At 42.4% G+C, this 12,917-nt stretch overlaps 1 protein-coding gene across 1 annotated transcript; it reads left to right on the top strand.

Annotated features, from left to right (window-relative positions):
• Positions 1-215: 215 nt before the first annotated feature.
• On the top strand, positions 216-12,583 carry LOC115779748 (fidgetin). Its single transcript, XM_030728523.1, has 3 exons — positions 216-372; positions 1,160-1,390; positions 8,178-12,583. The coding sequence occupies exons 2-3, from the start codon at positions 1,366-1,368 to the stop codon at positions 9,323-9,325; spliced, it is 1,173 nt and encodes a 390-aa protein (XP_030584383.1). The 5' UTR covers positions 216-372; positions 1,160-1,365; the 3' UTR covers positions 9,326-12,583.
• The last annotated feature ends 334 nt before the right edge of the window (positions 12,584-12,917 follow it).

A 12,917-nucleotide genomic window follows, 5' to 3' on the forward strand; every position in this document is an offset into this window, starting at 1 on the left:
GGTCACTTTTTCCCTCTCTCTCCCTTCCTGCTGAAATAGTTTTAACAAAAGAGAAGGGAGACGGGGGGAGGGGTGGCGTGGTTGGGGGAGGGGATGCATACGCTGCTCTGTTGTCACCAGGCGAGGGAGGGAGGGAGAGCGAGAGGGGGGAGGGAGGCGGAGAAGCGAGTTAGAGGGCGAGCGAGGGAGTGTAGGAGAAAAGGATAGGATCCCAGAAGAGTCCAAGCCTCTCTCTCTCACACACACACACACACACACACACATAAATATACAGAAAGAGAGAGAGAGAGAGACACCCTCTGTTACACTTTGTGGAATAGTGGATTACTTCCCAAACTGAATCACTCATCGGGCAAATCCAGGCATGGTCAGGTCTGTAACTATTTACTCACTCGTTGGAAAAAACAAACAAACAAACAAAAGATTATTTTTTTTCCCTTCAGCAGTAATGACAATGTTTCTGCTGCGCCCTGCACATTTCTGTCCTTTCTGTTCTCTTTTTTTCTTGCGTCATATGTGCTCATTTGCTTTTTATTCTGTTTACTTCATTATACATGCTATTTTTTTCTTGATGTACATTAAACGCTAATTGGTTGGTCTCTTATGTGAAGACTGCTTTAAGTCTGTGCACTCTGGACGCATTTTATTTTTATTTTTTCGCCTAAATTTCCTTTAACTCTTCAGCATTAGAGAGGACAGAACAGAGGTCTCTTTCCTTTGGTGGTTTGCAGTTTTGCAATGAAAATGGGTGGATTGCCGTCTTGTAGTCACAGGGTAAAGTCCTCTGTCAGTGTTCAGCTTTCAAACTCTCTTGGTAAGACGCTTGTGCGCACATGTCTGTGCACACAGGCAAGGGAAGACCAGAAAAGCAAGCGCATGTAGACTGCATTGAAAACGAATTTCCCCATAATAATAACAGTTGATTTGACAAGTATTTTCCCAGTTTTTGTTTAGTAATTTTGCAAAAGAATAAAGGAACGTTAATTTTAACTCTAAGAGTGTAAACAAGTAATTATGATTTTCACTATTAGTGCGACGTTATCAGTATTTTTCTAAAATCTCTTAGAATCTGAGTCCAAGTAACAGCAACTAAACCGGACAGGGTAGTCATACTCAAGGTGTCTGTTGGCTCTGACACCAGCCTGTTGGTGCTCTTCAGGTGGCAGTGTGTCAGAGTGGTGCTGAAGTATGAGATGAACCATGGAGCCATACAGGAGGCCAGTCACTAGCCTTGCCAACAGCCATACAGCCAACAGCAACAGAAGCAGCGCTAACCCAGGCAGACCCTGAAAGCATGCAGCTGGGCCCTCACTAGCACCAAGTGGACCCGGTCCTCTCCTCTTCACCTGGGACCAGGGCTGCAGAATGCTCAGTCCTGTCACCCCTTACAGTAAGTCTTTTATTGGTTTCTTTTGTTTTTGTTGCATTTGAGAGACACTGCTTGGATGAATGTGGTGTGATATGTGGTATGCTGTACGTGCATACCATGTCCCAGCACGGCTTGAGCATGTTTTCCTGTACACATTCTTCTTCTGGCCCCTCTTTTGTCCAGAACACATCTCCTGTGGATGTGCAGTGGGAAGTGAACTGCTGGGGTGAAGGGAGGGGGATCTCTGAGCAGTCATGTTGAGAAGGCAGATATGCTGATGGCTTTAACAGCTGAGGGTCCGGGCTTTGCATTGAGGAATTTCACAGAAAGTGTTCAGACACTGTTTTTTGAGACCGAACAGACAGCAGCTGTCTGTTTTGTTTGTTTGTTTGTTTCTTTAGGAACAACAATACACACATTGTAGAGTGAACAGGACATAAAAAGAAATTAGGTCTTAGGGTTAGGGTTGGGATTGGGATTAGGGTTAGGGTTAGGGTTGGCTGTACACATTTTACAAAATTACCTGCACTGGCAGACCCATGCAGTCTGAGTAGACTCCAGCTGTATGTGATAAAGACTTGACACCTTTGAAAGGCATTTCCATAAAATACTTATTTGCAGCATCTGTGTGTAAAAGTAAAATATATTCAGATCATGTAAACATGTCACAGAATAGCCCCTCCCCTGATCATATGTTTACTAATTATGCAAGGTTCCTATCTAGGCTATACCTATATTGACTGAGAGGGTATTGATCAGGTGAAGCTTTAACAGGATTACACTAACCTGATTGGAATAACACAACAGGGATTTACCGTTGCATGTTTTTGTGCATTCTAAAGCAGCTACACAGCAGCAAACAGTCAAATGTCACAATACTTTTTCTCTGACATCTTGTGGGGAGAATGATGGGGTTGTCTGGGCAGAAAGGAGCTCTGGTAACGTGCGCATGTCACATTCCTTCCTCAAAAGCGACTCGCAGCACCGTGTCAGTTTTCTTCTGGCAGAAACTAAACACACTTCTATGCTGGCATTTATTTCACCCCAACGACATGCGAGTCACATCTCCCAAACTGACAACTTTCCGATCAATTCCCAAACACAAATAAGTAAACAATCACAGCTTGCTAAGGTGCGAGTAACTGTGATTATGTGTCCTTAATGATGATAATGTGAAGAGAGTGATGAGCAGCGTTAGTGCGTTTTTAACTGCCTGTTACCGGGGTGAAGCAGTTCTGTGAATGAAAGCCACATCGTTAGTAACCTGGTGTCAACAGCCTCTCATTAGTGCTGTGTAGCGGGACACATAAACATCACCCTCTGCCTCCACACACATGCATCAGCCCTCCATAGTAATCATGAAAGCTTGTTAAAAACAAAGTGTAACAAACTGCAGGTCCTTATTAGGTGTCAGAGGGAAGATGTGTACCATTGGTGGCAAAAAAAAAAAAAAATTACAGCGAGCAAAGTGAAGGACAGATGGAGAAGATGGGGAAGGAGGGACTGGTCAGCTGCAGCCTGATATATGAGTGGACACAATAAGCAAAGAGAGGCCAGGCCAGCCTCTGCCACATGTGAGTGTGTGAGCTTAAAGGAGTGGGGGAAGGGAAACTGACCACACAGGCTGGGACACACAGTCTGGTCTTTGCTATTGCGCAGATAGCAGGAGGGAGAGAGAGGCTGAGCAAAATGTGAGTGAAAGAAAAGAGAAATAAAATGTGGAAGGAGGATTCAAATCATCAAGCTTAAACCAGTTGTGTAGTGTTATAGACATCAAACTGTGTCAAACCGTGTGGCCGGTGATGTCTCAGGCTGCTTTGTGACTTCTCATTTGCTCTGGAGCTTGAAACGACTTTAAGGTTAGGGATGTTTAAAAGCTTGAATCAGGCCTGATATAGTATTTGATTGGCTGACAGCAGCATGGCCTGGTGTACTGTGCAGGCCTGGAGAAAAGGGGGAAGGGGAAATAAAATGGAGAGGGAGGGACCTCTCCTCCTTCCCACTGACTGCATGCTCAGTCTTTTACACTGTTGGTCACTACTTACATAAGTAAAACTCTAATTTACACTGTTAGCTGGTGAGGTGCATGAATTTCAGTGTTTATGGCAACTGGCGTGACATTCTCCTTACATATACCATTTCTCCTCTGATGTGTATTGATCTTTGCATTGCTATGAATCAACTTCTAACTTATACAAATCACCCAATAATGCACAAGCAGACTACAGGGTCATTTGTCAGCACTGTAAGCAAGCACGCTCTCTCTTTGTGTTTTCTCCCTCATTTCCTTTAGCCTGGGAATAGACAAGGCGTGCTGAGTGCATGGAAAGGATATGTGCTTTGTAAATAGATCTCAGGTTAGATTCCTGACATTCCAGCAGCCTGACTCAACCAATAACCAAGAGTCCCATCTGCGTGAAGCTGGACCCACCGTGAAAAACACAATATGAGACTGTAATTTGCTGCAGCTTGTGTGCGTGTGTGTGTTTGTGTGTGTATATCAGATTTGACATCTTCAGGGGGGTGTCTTTGTTTATTGTGTGTGGACTGAAAGCATTTATAGGGAGCCTACAGCTGCAGAAGGGTGATTTTTGTGTCCACTCTCCATCCAGTCAGTCACCCATTTCTTATGCTCCACAACCCCTTAAATCCTATTTCAGCTAGCCCCTTCCCCCACATGTACTTCCATCTAATTAACCCCTAATTACTCATACTGACCATGTGGTGGACTGGGAGTGAAGCTTGCCTCCACTGATGCTCAGAAAGTATCTGTGAGTTGCATAATTGTGGCTACATAAAAGAAAAATTCAGGCAGTTAGGCCATACAATAGGCCAGAGCTCTCTAAATGTATATCTGATTGTAATAGTTACATCTGAATTACAGCACTGAAACTGGTTCCAGTGATGGTTGTTAATGGCTGGGGAACAGCCAATAAATCAATGAGGCTGGAGTTTATAAGCATCCTATTCTGTGGTTTGTGGAACAGAATGGCATTTATATAGCACTTTTTCCATCCTTACTGACAACTCAGAGCACTTTAGAGAACAAGTCACATTTAACTGTACATACATTCATTCTGTACACTTTACACTCATCTATGAGTAGAACACTGCTTAGCCCTCCTGAGTCGTCTGCCGGTTTGCCAGAATCACTTTGAGGCTGACCCAAAGTCTTGTTCCACAGTCTCATTGAACTCCTCCAACACTCGTGGTTTTGTGTCAGCCACTGCCAGAGCCACACTCCACTTGGCCTGCAGGTACCTGTCAGCTTCCTCTAGAGTCCCACAGACAATCTCTGCACCTATTTCTCATTCTCCTAGTAAAATATGAAGAAATGCGGAGTGGAGCAAGACTTTTTCACAGCATTGTTTCTACAGAATTTCTCTTTATATAGGAAGATGATTATCATTTTATGGTACCGCACACTAATTAAGTAAGGGTTTTTTTTTTGTGAAGACTTTAAAGTTATACGAGTTAAACTACTATGTAAGTTAGTGCTAGGATGGGGAGCCAGTGATGCTTCTTTAATTCTTGTAGTTGGCTGTTAGAGTGTAAACACACTCTAACACTCCCATAAGCCTGATGTACTCTAATCCATCATTAACGTTTCTCAGTCTGGTCCTTGACCCATCCAGACTCACATGTTAACTCTTCCGTCTTCTCATGACTCGCCTGTTTTACAGAGTTCTAGACACAGTAGATCGCCAAGCTCATATATGTCTTGGCTAAATTATGGAGCCTGCCGGTGTCAGAGGAGTAGACTAAAGACAAAGTGGAAAAAATGATTGGCACATGCCTGCAGTCAGCATAACCAATGAGTGCCAGACTGATGACAATGACTGTATTTCATTGATGATGCCCAACTTTGAATATATGTGAAAATAATGCCACTGCATTTTTAAAACAATTTTAAAGTTCTCACATTTTGATCTCCAGTCATATACCATTAGACTTGCTTAATAGTTTTTCTTTTAATAAATAAATAAAATGCAGTACTGAAATCTTTACAAAGCAGGACACAGATTTTCAGTGGGATTGGCAAAAAACAATCTTTTCCAATTTCCAAGTAGCCAAATCAAACACCAGATTTCAAGCTTCAGCAGTAATGTGTAGTTGGACTAAATGTCCTTATTTGGTCCTCACACACTTCACAGACACAATGCGATGTTCACTTCCACGCTTTATTTTCCTTTTTACACCTTGCGGTCTTTCCGTGGAGGAACCGGATGTTTCTGCTTGCTCGTACTCCACGTCCTTCTCCTCTCCTCACCAGCCTGCTACTGTGTAAAAAGAGAACTCATTATTACACTCAGGCCAGGCAGCCGTGTCACCAACCTCACCTGACGCTGCACCCTGAACCCGCTGCCCCACCGCTCCCCTGCAACTGAGCTCTAAACCACACCTCACAGCCACAGTCAGTTTTGAAGATTTTCAAAATGAACAGACTAACTGTAACTACACGTTTTTTAAGCACATTCAATTTCACCCTAAATCTTTCTGGATATTAACAAATATTACAACTAACCTTACAGCTCTATAGCATAGAGTTAGAGTAATGTCCAGTTGTGCCGATTTGCTGCTATGTGAAAATAGCATGTGTCCTGCCTCCTTCAGCTTTGCTTATACAACATTTTCAGGCATGAGAAAACAGATGACGTGAACTATCCCCTGCTGTGTGCTACATATAAGAAAGGACAACTTGATTCAAACTTATGTGTGAGAGGGCCAGGACTTTGCTGCTTTTTTTGTTGTTGTTTCTTTTAGCTATTTGTTTGCTACGATATCTGAAATTGCTTTCAATTTCGTTCAGATTTGTCAAAAATTTTTTGAGCATGCACAAGCCTACCCCAGCTGTCATAGAGTGAGAGGCAGGGTACACTCTGTACAGGTCCCCAGCCTGTTGTCAGTTTATAAGTTTATATACTAGTTACTCACATGACCACAATTTGACCGAGGACAGAATTTATCATGGAGTGGAAATTATCAACAGAGGACGACTATGAAGTTATCTACAGTGCTGCCTCCACTGGAGAAGATTCCTTCCCTTCTTGAAACTAGCCTGGATTCTTAAACCAGACAGACTTGGGGAAATAATGGACGTTCAGCAGCAAATACAGGAGGGCACAAGATTGGAACTAACAACTTATTTTGGTGGAATTGATATTGTATAGAACTATGGCACAGTGGCTTAGAGGCCCCCTAGCCCGTTGGGCTCTTGTGAAATACTATGAAAAAATGCACTCAGGGCTCAACAGAATATTATTTTGATTCTAACCACAATGTGAAGGTGTGTGACTCATAATTCTCACTTGTGAGTTTTTTTGGTAGGCCACGATCACTGTGTTTGCCTAGTTTGAATGTGTATGAGCCTTTAATGTTTTTGTGCTTGGGATGGCACCATGACGGGTCAGAATTCCCTGGAGCGTGGGGATTTCTCAGCTCCAGGCTGGAGCTTGTGCCAGTCAAGAGCACTTGCTATCCCTGGAATGGATGAGAGGGATTATAGGGCTGAAGGATCATTTAATTTAGGGATCAACATGTGGACCGTTTAGCGGCCCATCTGGGGGTCCGTATGGACATTTGACCCAACCTGGTATAATCCACTTGTAGACAGTTTCAGACCAGACGTGAGTGAGCAAGGGTGTGTGCATGTGTGATAAAGAGCACATGCCAGCTCCCATATCGCCCTTGTTCTGGACAAAGGAAATTGTGATTCACTGTTAACCAATTAAAAAAGTTTTTTGTTTTTTTTAAAGCAGAAACTATTATGTTGTTCCAGCAAGATAATCAATAAAGATAGATGATCTGGCAAACTGGAGAGGAATTTTTTTTAACATTTGAATAACACTGTATTCAAACACCTTATTCAAATTTAAATAATCATAAATGGGTTTTTTTTCGTATTTGTTTTAGGGGAAAAAAGAAGTCTTAATTTAAAATCTTTAAACATTTAGCCAGTGCTAAATTGATGTGACACAAGTAAATGGCCAGTGTGCATATAATGTTATTCAAGTAACATTGATGCTCTGGGATCAGAAATCAATAAAGCTGCCCAGTGGTTGCGAGGAAGCCCCTCTGGTCAAGGCCTGGGGTTAGGACAGTTTAGTAATACTCTGCAATGTCTGGAATGTCAGCCTAATGCCAGTTCAAAAAGACAAACCCTCAACCACTAAACCAGGGGTTACTCTGTGTAAATGTGCGTGTGTAATCACACATGCCAACTTTTTTGACTCATCAGTCAGTCACTTCACTAATCCCATATGCTTCAGTGTCCGTAGATGTGCTGGTACAATCTATGTGTAATTTGGAGAAAACCTAGTCCAATCTCTTGCACGAGTGACCCCGCCCTCTTTTTCCCTCTGTCCAGCAGACCCCTGAGGTTTTTGGCCGAATTAGATCACACGCTTGGTGGGGGTGGCTTTGTGGGCTAAGAGACTCACAGAGAAAATACAATAGCCCCAATGTGAGAAAAACGAAGGCAGAGGGCAGTGCACAGGCTGACAGAGGCTTATCGCCGTGGAGACCAGGCTGGGGGGTATGTTGGCAGCTTCTCATAGAGATTAGAGCAGTAGTCCCCCACCTGGTAGAGACTGTGTAGAAGGACATGGGCTAAGCACCGACAAAATTGTGCAAAAGTGTCAGCATTGCAAGGTGATTATGAGGGCTCATGTTAAGATTTATTCTCCTTCAGGAGAGATTTAACCGTGGCAGGCTAAAAACAGTAAGCTGGTTGAAGAACTGCTATCTGATCAGGATGATTTATTATTCTGTTTATGTGAAATCATTTCTTTGTTCTTGTTTCTGTCAGGTCTATTGAAGATGCACTGGTCTCCGGAGCACGCCGCCCCTTTATCGCAGTGGCCTGAACAGCACCTTGACGTCACCTCCACCACCTCGCCACCATCTGCCCACAAACACGACCCCTATGCCACAGCTGCTCGCCGAAGCTACGGCCCTGCAAGTTATCCTTGGGCCAGTGACGACATATCAGCCCTTACTGCTTCTTCTCTGCTCAAACGCTACGCTGAGAAGTACTCAGGCTTGGAACGCCCTGCTGTGGGAGCTTACACAGAGCATGGAACATTCTTAAAAACAGAATCTGAGCCCTGGACTCTGGGTCAGGGTATGGACTGTTACCCTGGACTTGAGGCACTAACTGGCACCAAGGTGGGCGCTGCCTCTGTGGGGATCCCAACCACAGGAAGTGTAACAGTAGTGAGCAGTAATTTGGGCCCCGAGCCAGGCTTTAGTGGTGCTGGGTCCTGCAGCGCCTCATCATCTCAGGAATACCCTCCTGCTTACAACAGCACCTACTTGTCTTCAGGATACTGCCCTCAGCCCAGTGCAGCACTTCCACCTGCTCCTCTACACTCTTTGCAGGCCCCGCCTACTTTAGTGCCCAACTACAGCCCTAGCCCTCCTGTCTACAACTATCCACCAGGATGCTATCCCCAAACCAGCCTGTCCTCGGGCTACAGCCACCCCAGTGCCTCCTACCTGTCCTCTGGGATTAGTGCTCCCACTCCTCTGGCCCCTAGGCCTACCATGGTGGGGGGCAGCTACAACTACTCATCTCACAGTCTTGGAGGGACCCTCGAGACAGGTGCACCTCTGAAACGCAAGGCCTTTGAAATGACAGAGGAAGGACAAGATGGAGCAGAGGTGGAAGGATCACGCTATAGAAAATATGGCAATGGGAACAGTCATAACAAAGCTCCCGACAACAGGCACGGCAATGGCTATGATATGAGTGGCCCCACCTCAGATGCACAGGCTTTTAAATCTGGAAAGCCCCTCATATCACCCCCTTATGGCAGGGCAGGGGAGTACAGCCCACCTTCAGGCCTAGCAGGAGAGAGTGTATCGGGGGAGCACAACTTTCCTCAGCGGCAGAGAATGCCAATGAAGATATCTGGATCTCACGCACAGTCTGAGGACCCCACTGGAGGGCACTAATAGGCCAGGTCGGCATATTGAAGGATTTCCTCACTCCTTAAAACCACCCAGGGTTCCTAACCCTAACAGACTTGGGGAAGTAACACTGAATTTGTCAATTAAAAGTTTAAGTTCCCTACTGAACAGAAGAGGACACTGGACTGGTGTTTCTTGTGCATGTTTAACATTGTCGTTGCTCATGTTTTCCCAAAGATTCACATAGGCATTTCGCCCTGTAAGGCGAGGCGAGGTCAGTCTTGAGGAGTGAGGTTGAGGCATTCTCTACATAGATATCATTAAGACAGTCTAAATGTATGAGCGTCTGTTTCTCTCAGGATCCTATTTATTCCCTTTCTGCTACTGTGGCAGCAGCACTGCAACATTGTTTTAGGACTTGGTGTAATTATTTGTGGCCATTATTATTTTAAAAGGCCTTTGACTGCAATACCACAAAAAAAAAAAAAATTACGACCAAAAAGTAAAAAGAGCAATAACTGAAGTGGTGAGAATGCCATGCTGCTTCAGAACAATCCCGACTACGCCACTGAGTGTAAGGCTTTGTGCTCGGCTTGGCCTTGAAAAAAGAATGATTCCCTTGTTTTCAGGTTTCATTTTTACTTATTTACTACTTCTTTTTTTTTTAATCTCCATCTTTATCTTTATGTTCTCAGTGCAGAACAACTGGCTTTTTTGTCCATTTTATTCATATCAAGCTGCTTATCAAGTGATTATGTAGTAATATACACCCTTTTAAAGGGCAGTTGACCTCAGAATCAAATTTATGTATTTTTCCTGCTATTTATCAATCAAGAGTCTAGTCAGCAAGCCAGTATTTCTATTGAATTTAATGGAATTAAATGGCATTTGCCCTTCAGTACATAAAAAAACACAGAAAGAAGCATTCAGTAGCAAATAATATATTTCCATTACTTTAAAAAAAATCACAAATCTTGTTGTGAGCAGTTTCATTTAAGAACTTATATATATATGACAAGAGACTCGTGCTCATGACAGAATGTAATATTAGCTAGCCACACACCTCTTTTGGTGTATGTGGACTTAAAGAAAATAGTCCCTACATAAAATTATTTTTGAGCACCACTTAGATGGTTACAGCTAGTAACCCACACCGGAACCACCCAGACTGATAAATAGCACTACAGGCAAGAAGGAAAATACATAAATTGAATTTGCAGGTGAACTGTCTTTTTTTTTTTTTTGCTTGAAGTAGATAAATACTTTTAATTTGTTTTAAATTCGTTAACAATATGTTCAGTCTCACAGTGCTCAAGTATGGGCAGAGCATCTTCACAGCATGTTCTTTACAGAGATTTCTACTAATCCTAAACAGAACTTTCTATCTAACTGTACAAATCAACAAAAACCAAGCATGAATGTGCATATGATTTACTTGGTGCAGGTTAGCTGCATAAAGGCTCTTTGTTGCTTCAGTTTGGCTGCACAGGCATGCATGTTGCAGGAGAGGATATATGCTTCTGAGCGAGTGCCTCTAACAGTGTTTTGTTCAACTACATACTTTATGGAAATGTACCTGCCTGTCGCTAGATTTTGTTTTCTTTATATGTTTTTCTCTTTTACTTTTGCCTCTCAGAAGGATGATTTATCGTGTTATTGAATACTCAGGAAGAATATTGTTACCTCAGAATGATGAACTAAGAATGTATGTTGACACCTTAGGGTGCCGGTAGGGAGCTTTATAGAGCAAGATGAAAACGGAGCCATGGCTGACACTTCAGGGAAACAATGAACTTGTAAGGCCTTCTAATAGTGGAAACACGCATGCACGTACACATGTACATGCGCACACATAAACACTTACATGGCTTCTTAGCTCCGGGAAACTTGAGGTTTTTATATCAAGGCCTGAAATGTTGAATGTAATTCAGATATTTTTTTTAAAGACATGCCGTATGTACATCGATGATTTTTTTAGATATATTTTTTTCAGTGTATAGATGTAATTCTCCCATAGATTTTGGCGGAGAAAATATTGACATGTTAAGTGTTAGTGTAGTTAGCAGTGGGGAAAAGGAAAAGCACTCCTAATAAACACATATCAAGACGTACACACACTACAGTATATATGGTATATAAAAGGAATGTTTATTAAATGTCTTAATAAAATATCATCTCCAGTCTCAGTATTTTAAAACCACTTGACACAGCAACACGAGTCATTCAGCTTGAATTTAGCTCTAACTTCAAGAAGAAGGAAGTTAAATATCAACAGTGTGTGCACAACTTTTTGCTGCTCCGCTATGCTGTTGATTTATGAACTGTGCCAACCTCTTATTTTTGCAAAGTAAATGAATGATCCAGGAAACTCCTACTTCAGTTTTGACTTTAAGGGGTGTTACCAACAGGTGTTAACTGAAACGCCTCTAGATGCCACTGGATAGAGTCACAAGCCATCAGAGTAAAAAATGAGAAAGTGTGACGTAGTGTTGAGCGATGGAGTGATGTAAACTAACTGCAGTGTCATAAACTGGCAGAAATGTTATCACCTGATTGCTGTAACAGATTGTCCACAAACAGCAGCGATTGGTCCCACATGGGAAATCTGTTCAAATGGAAAAAAAGGGGGTGGGGGGGGTCAATGTGTTCTGCCAGGGCAAATGAAACATGATTTCCAGATTTGTCTGGTTTCCAGGCTAGGCTGCTAAGTTTTACCAATGACCCTTCAGTTTTAGCCGGAAATTCAATGTGATTAAAAAAAATATTTTAATACCTTTTGACTGTCTTACTCAAAATGTGGTTTAGTGTGAAAAAGTAGGTGCTCATCAGGGAAAGTTTCAGAATAAACTGAAGTTAAAAAATGCAGATTAGTAAAAAGGTGCTGAGCAAATAATTATGCATTCTTACCCGCAGGTTTTTACGAATGTTCACGTGCTTAGTTACAACAAATTTAATTCTCTTCAACACAGATTGTGCGCTGCGTTCCCAACACACACTGCGGGAAGCATTTGCTTTTTCTTGGTGTTACTCTGATTCATTGGAGGAAGTAGAGTCGATGTTTGCCCCACAGATGGAGAATCAGACTTCATTGTAATCTTTGTGATTCAGATGTACTTTTGTTGTATCTTGTGCATTCTCTGTAACTGTTTCTACCTCATTTTTGAAGAACCTGTACATGGAAGTATTTATTTCATGTCATTTCACATGCCAGTTTAAAGAGCAGTGTTTCAAGCTGTTGACCTGTTATAGTCTACCTCACTAGAGACTGTTGTGTCATGGAAATGAAGATATTATACCAAAAAACATAAATCCTTGAGTTTTCTCTTTTTCTCTTGTCTGTGGAAATTAAAAATGTTTCGAGGTTTAAATGTGCTGATATTTCACTAAATGTTGCTATGATGGGAACCTGATGGGTTAGTGCAGTAATAGTGTTTTCTCTTTATAAGTATACTGACCAGGTCCAATGTTATATTGTAGTCTGGCATTGGCATATTTCTCTAGGCGAAGTTATGTCCACTTAAAGTATTTATTAGCAGGCATAAAGTTGAGCCTGTGAGGAGTTTCCTGTAATTAGCATCCATTTAGTTTTAAGTAAACGTTATACCTTTGTTAGAAATTTAGCTCTATGGTTTCTGCT

The sequence above is a fragment of the Archocentrus centrarchus genome, chromosome 5, assembly GCF_007364275.1.
Source record: "Archocentrus centrarchus isolate MPI-CPG fArcCen1 chromosome 5, fArcCen1, whole genome shotgun sequence".
Taxonomy (NCBI): Eukaryota; Metazoa; Chordata; class Actinopteri; order Cichliformes; family Cichlidae; genus Archocentrus; species Archocentrus centrarchus.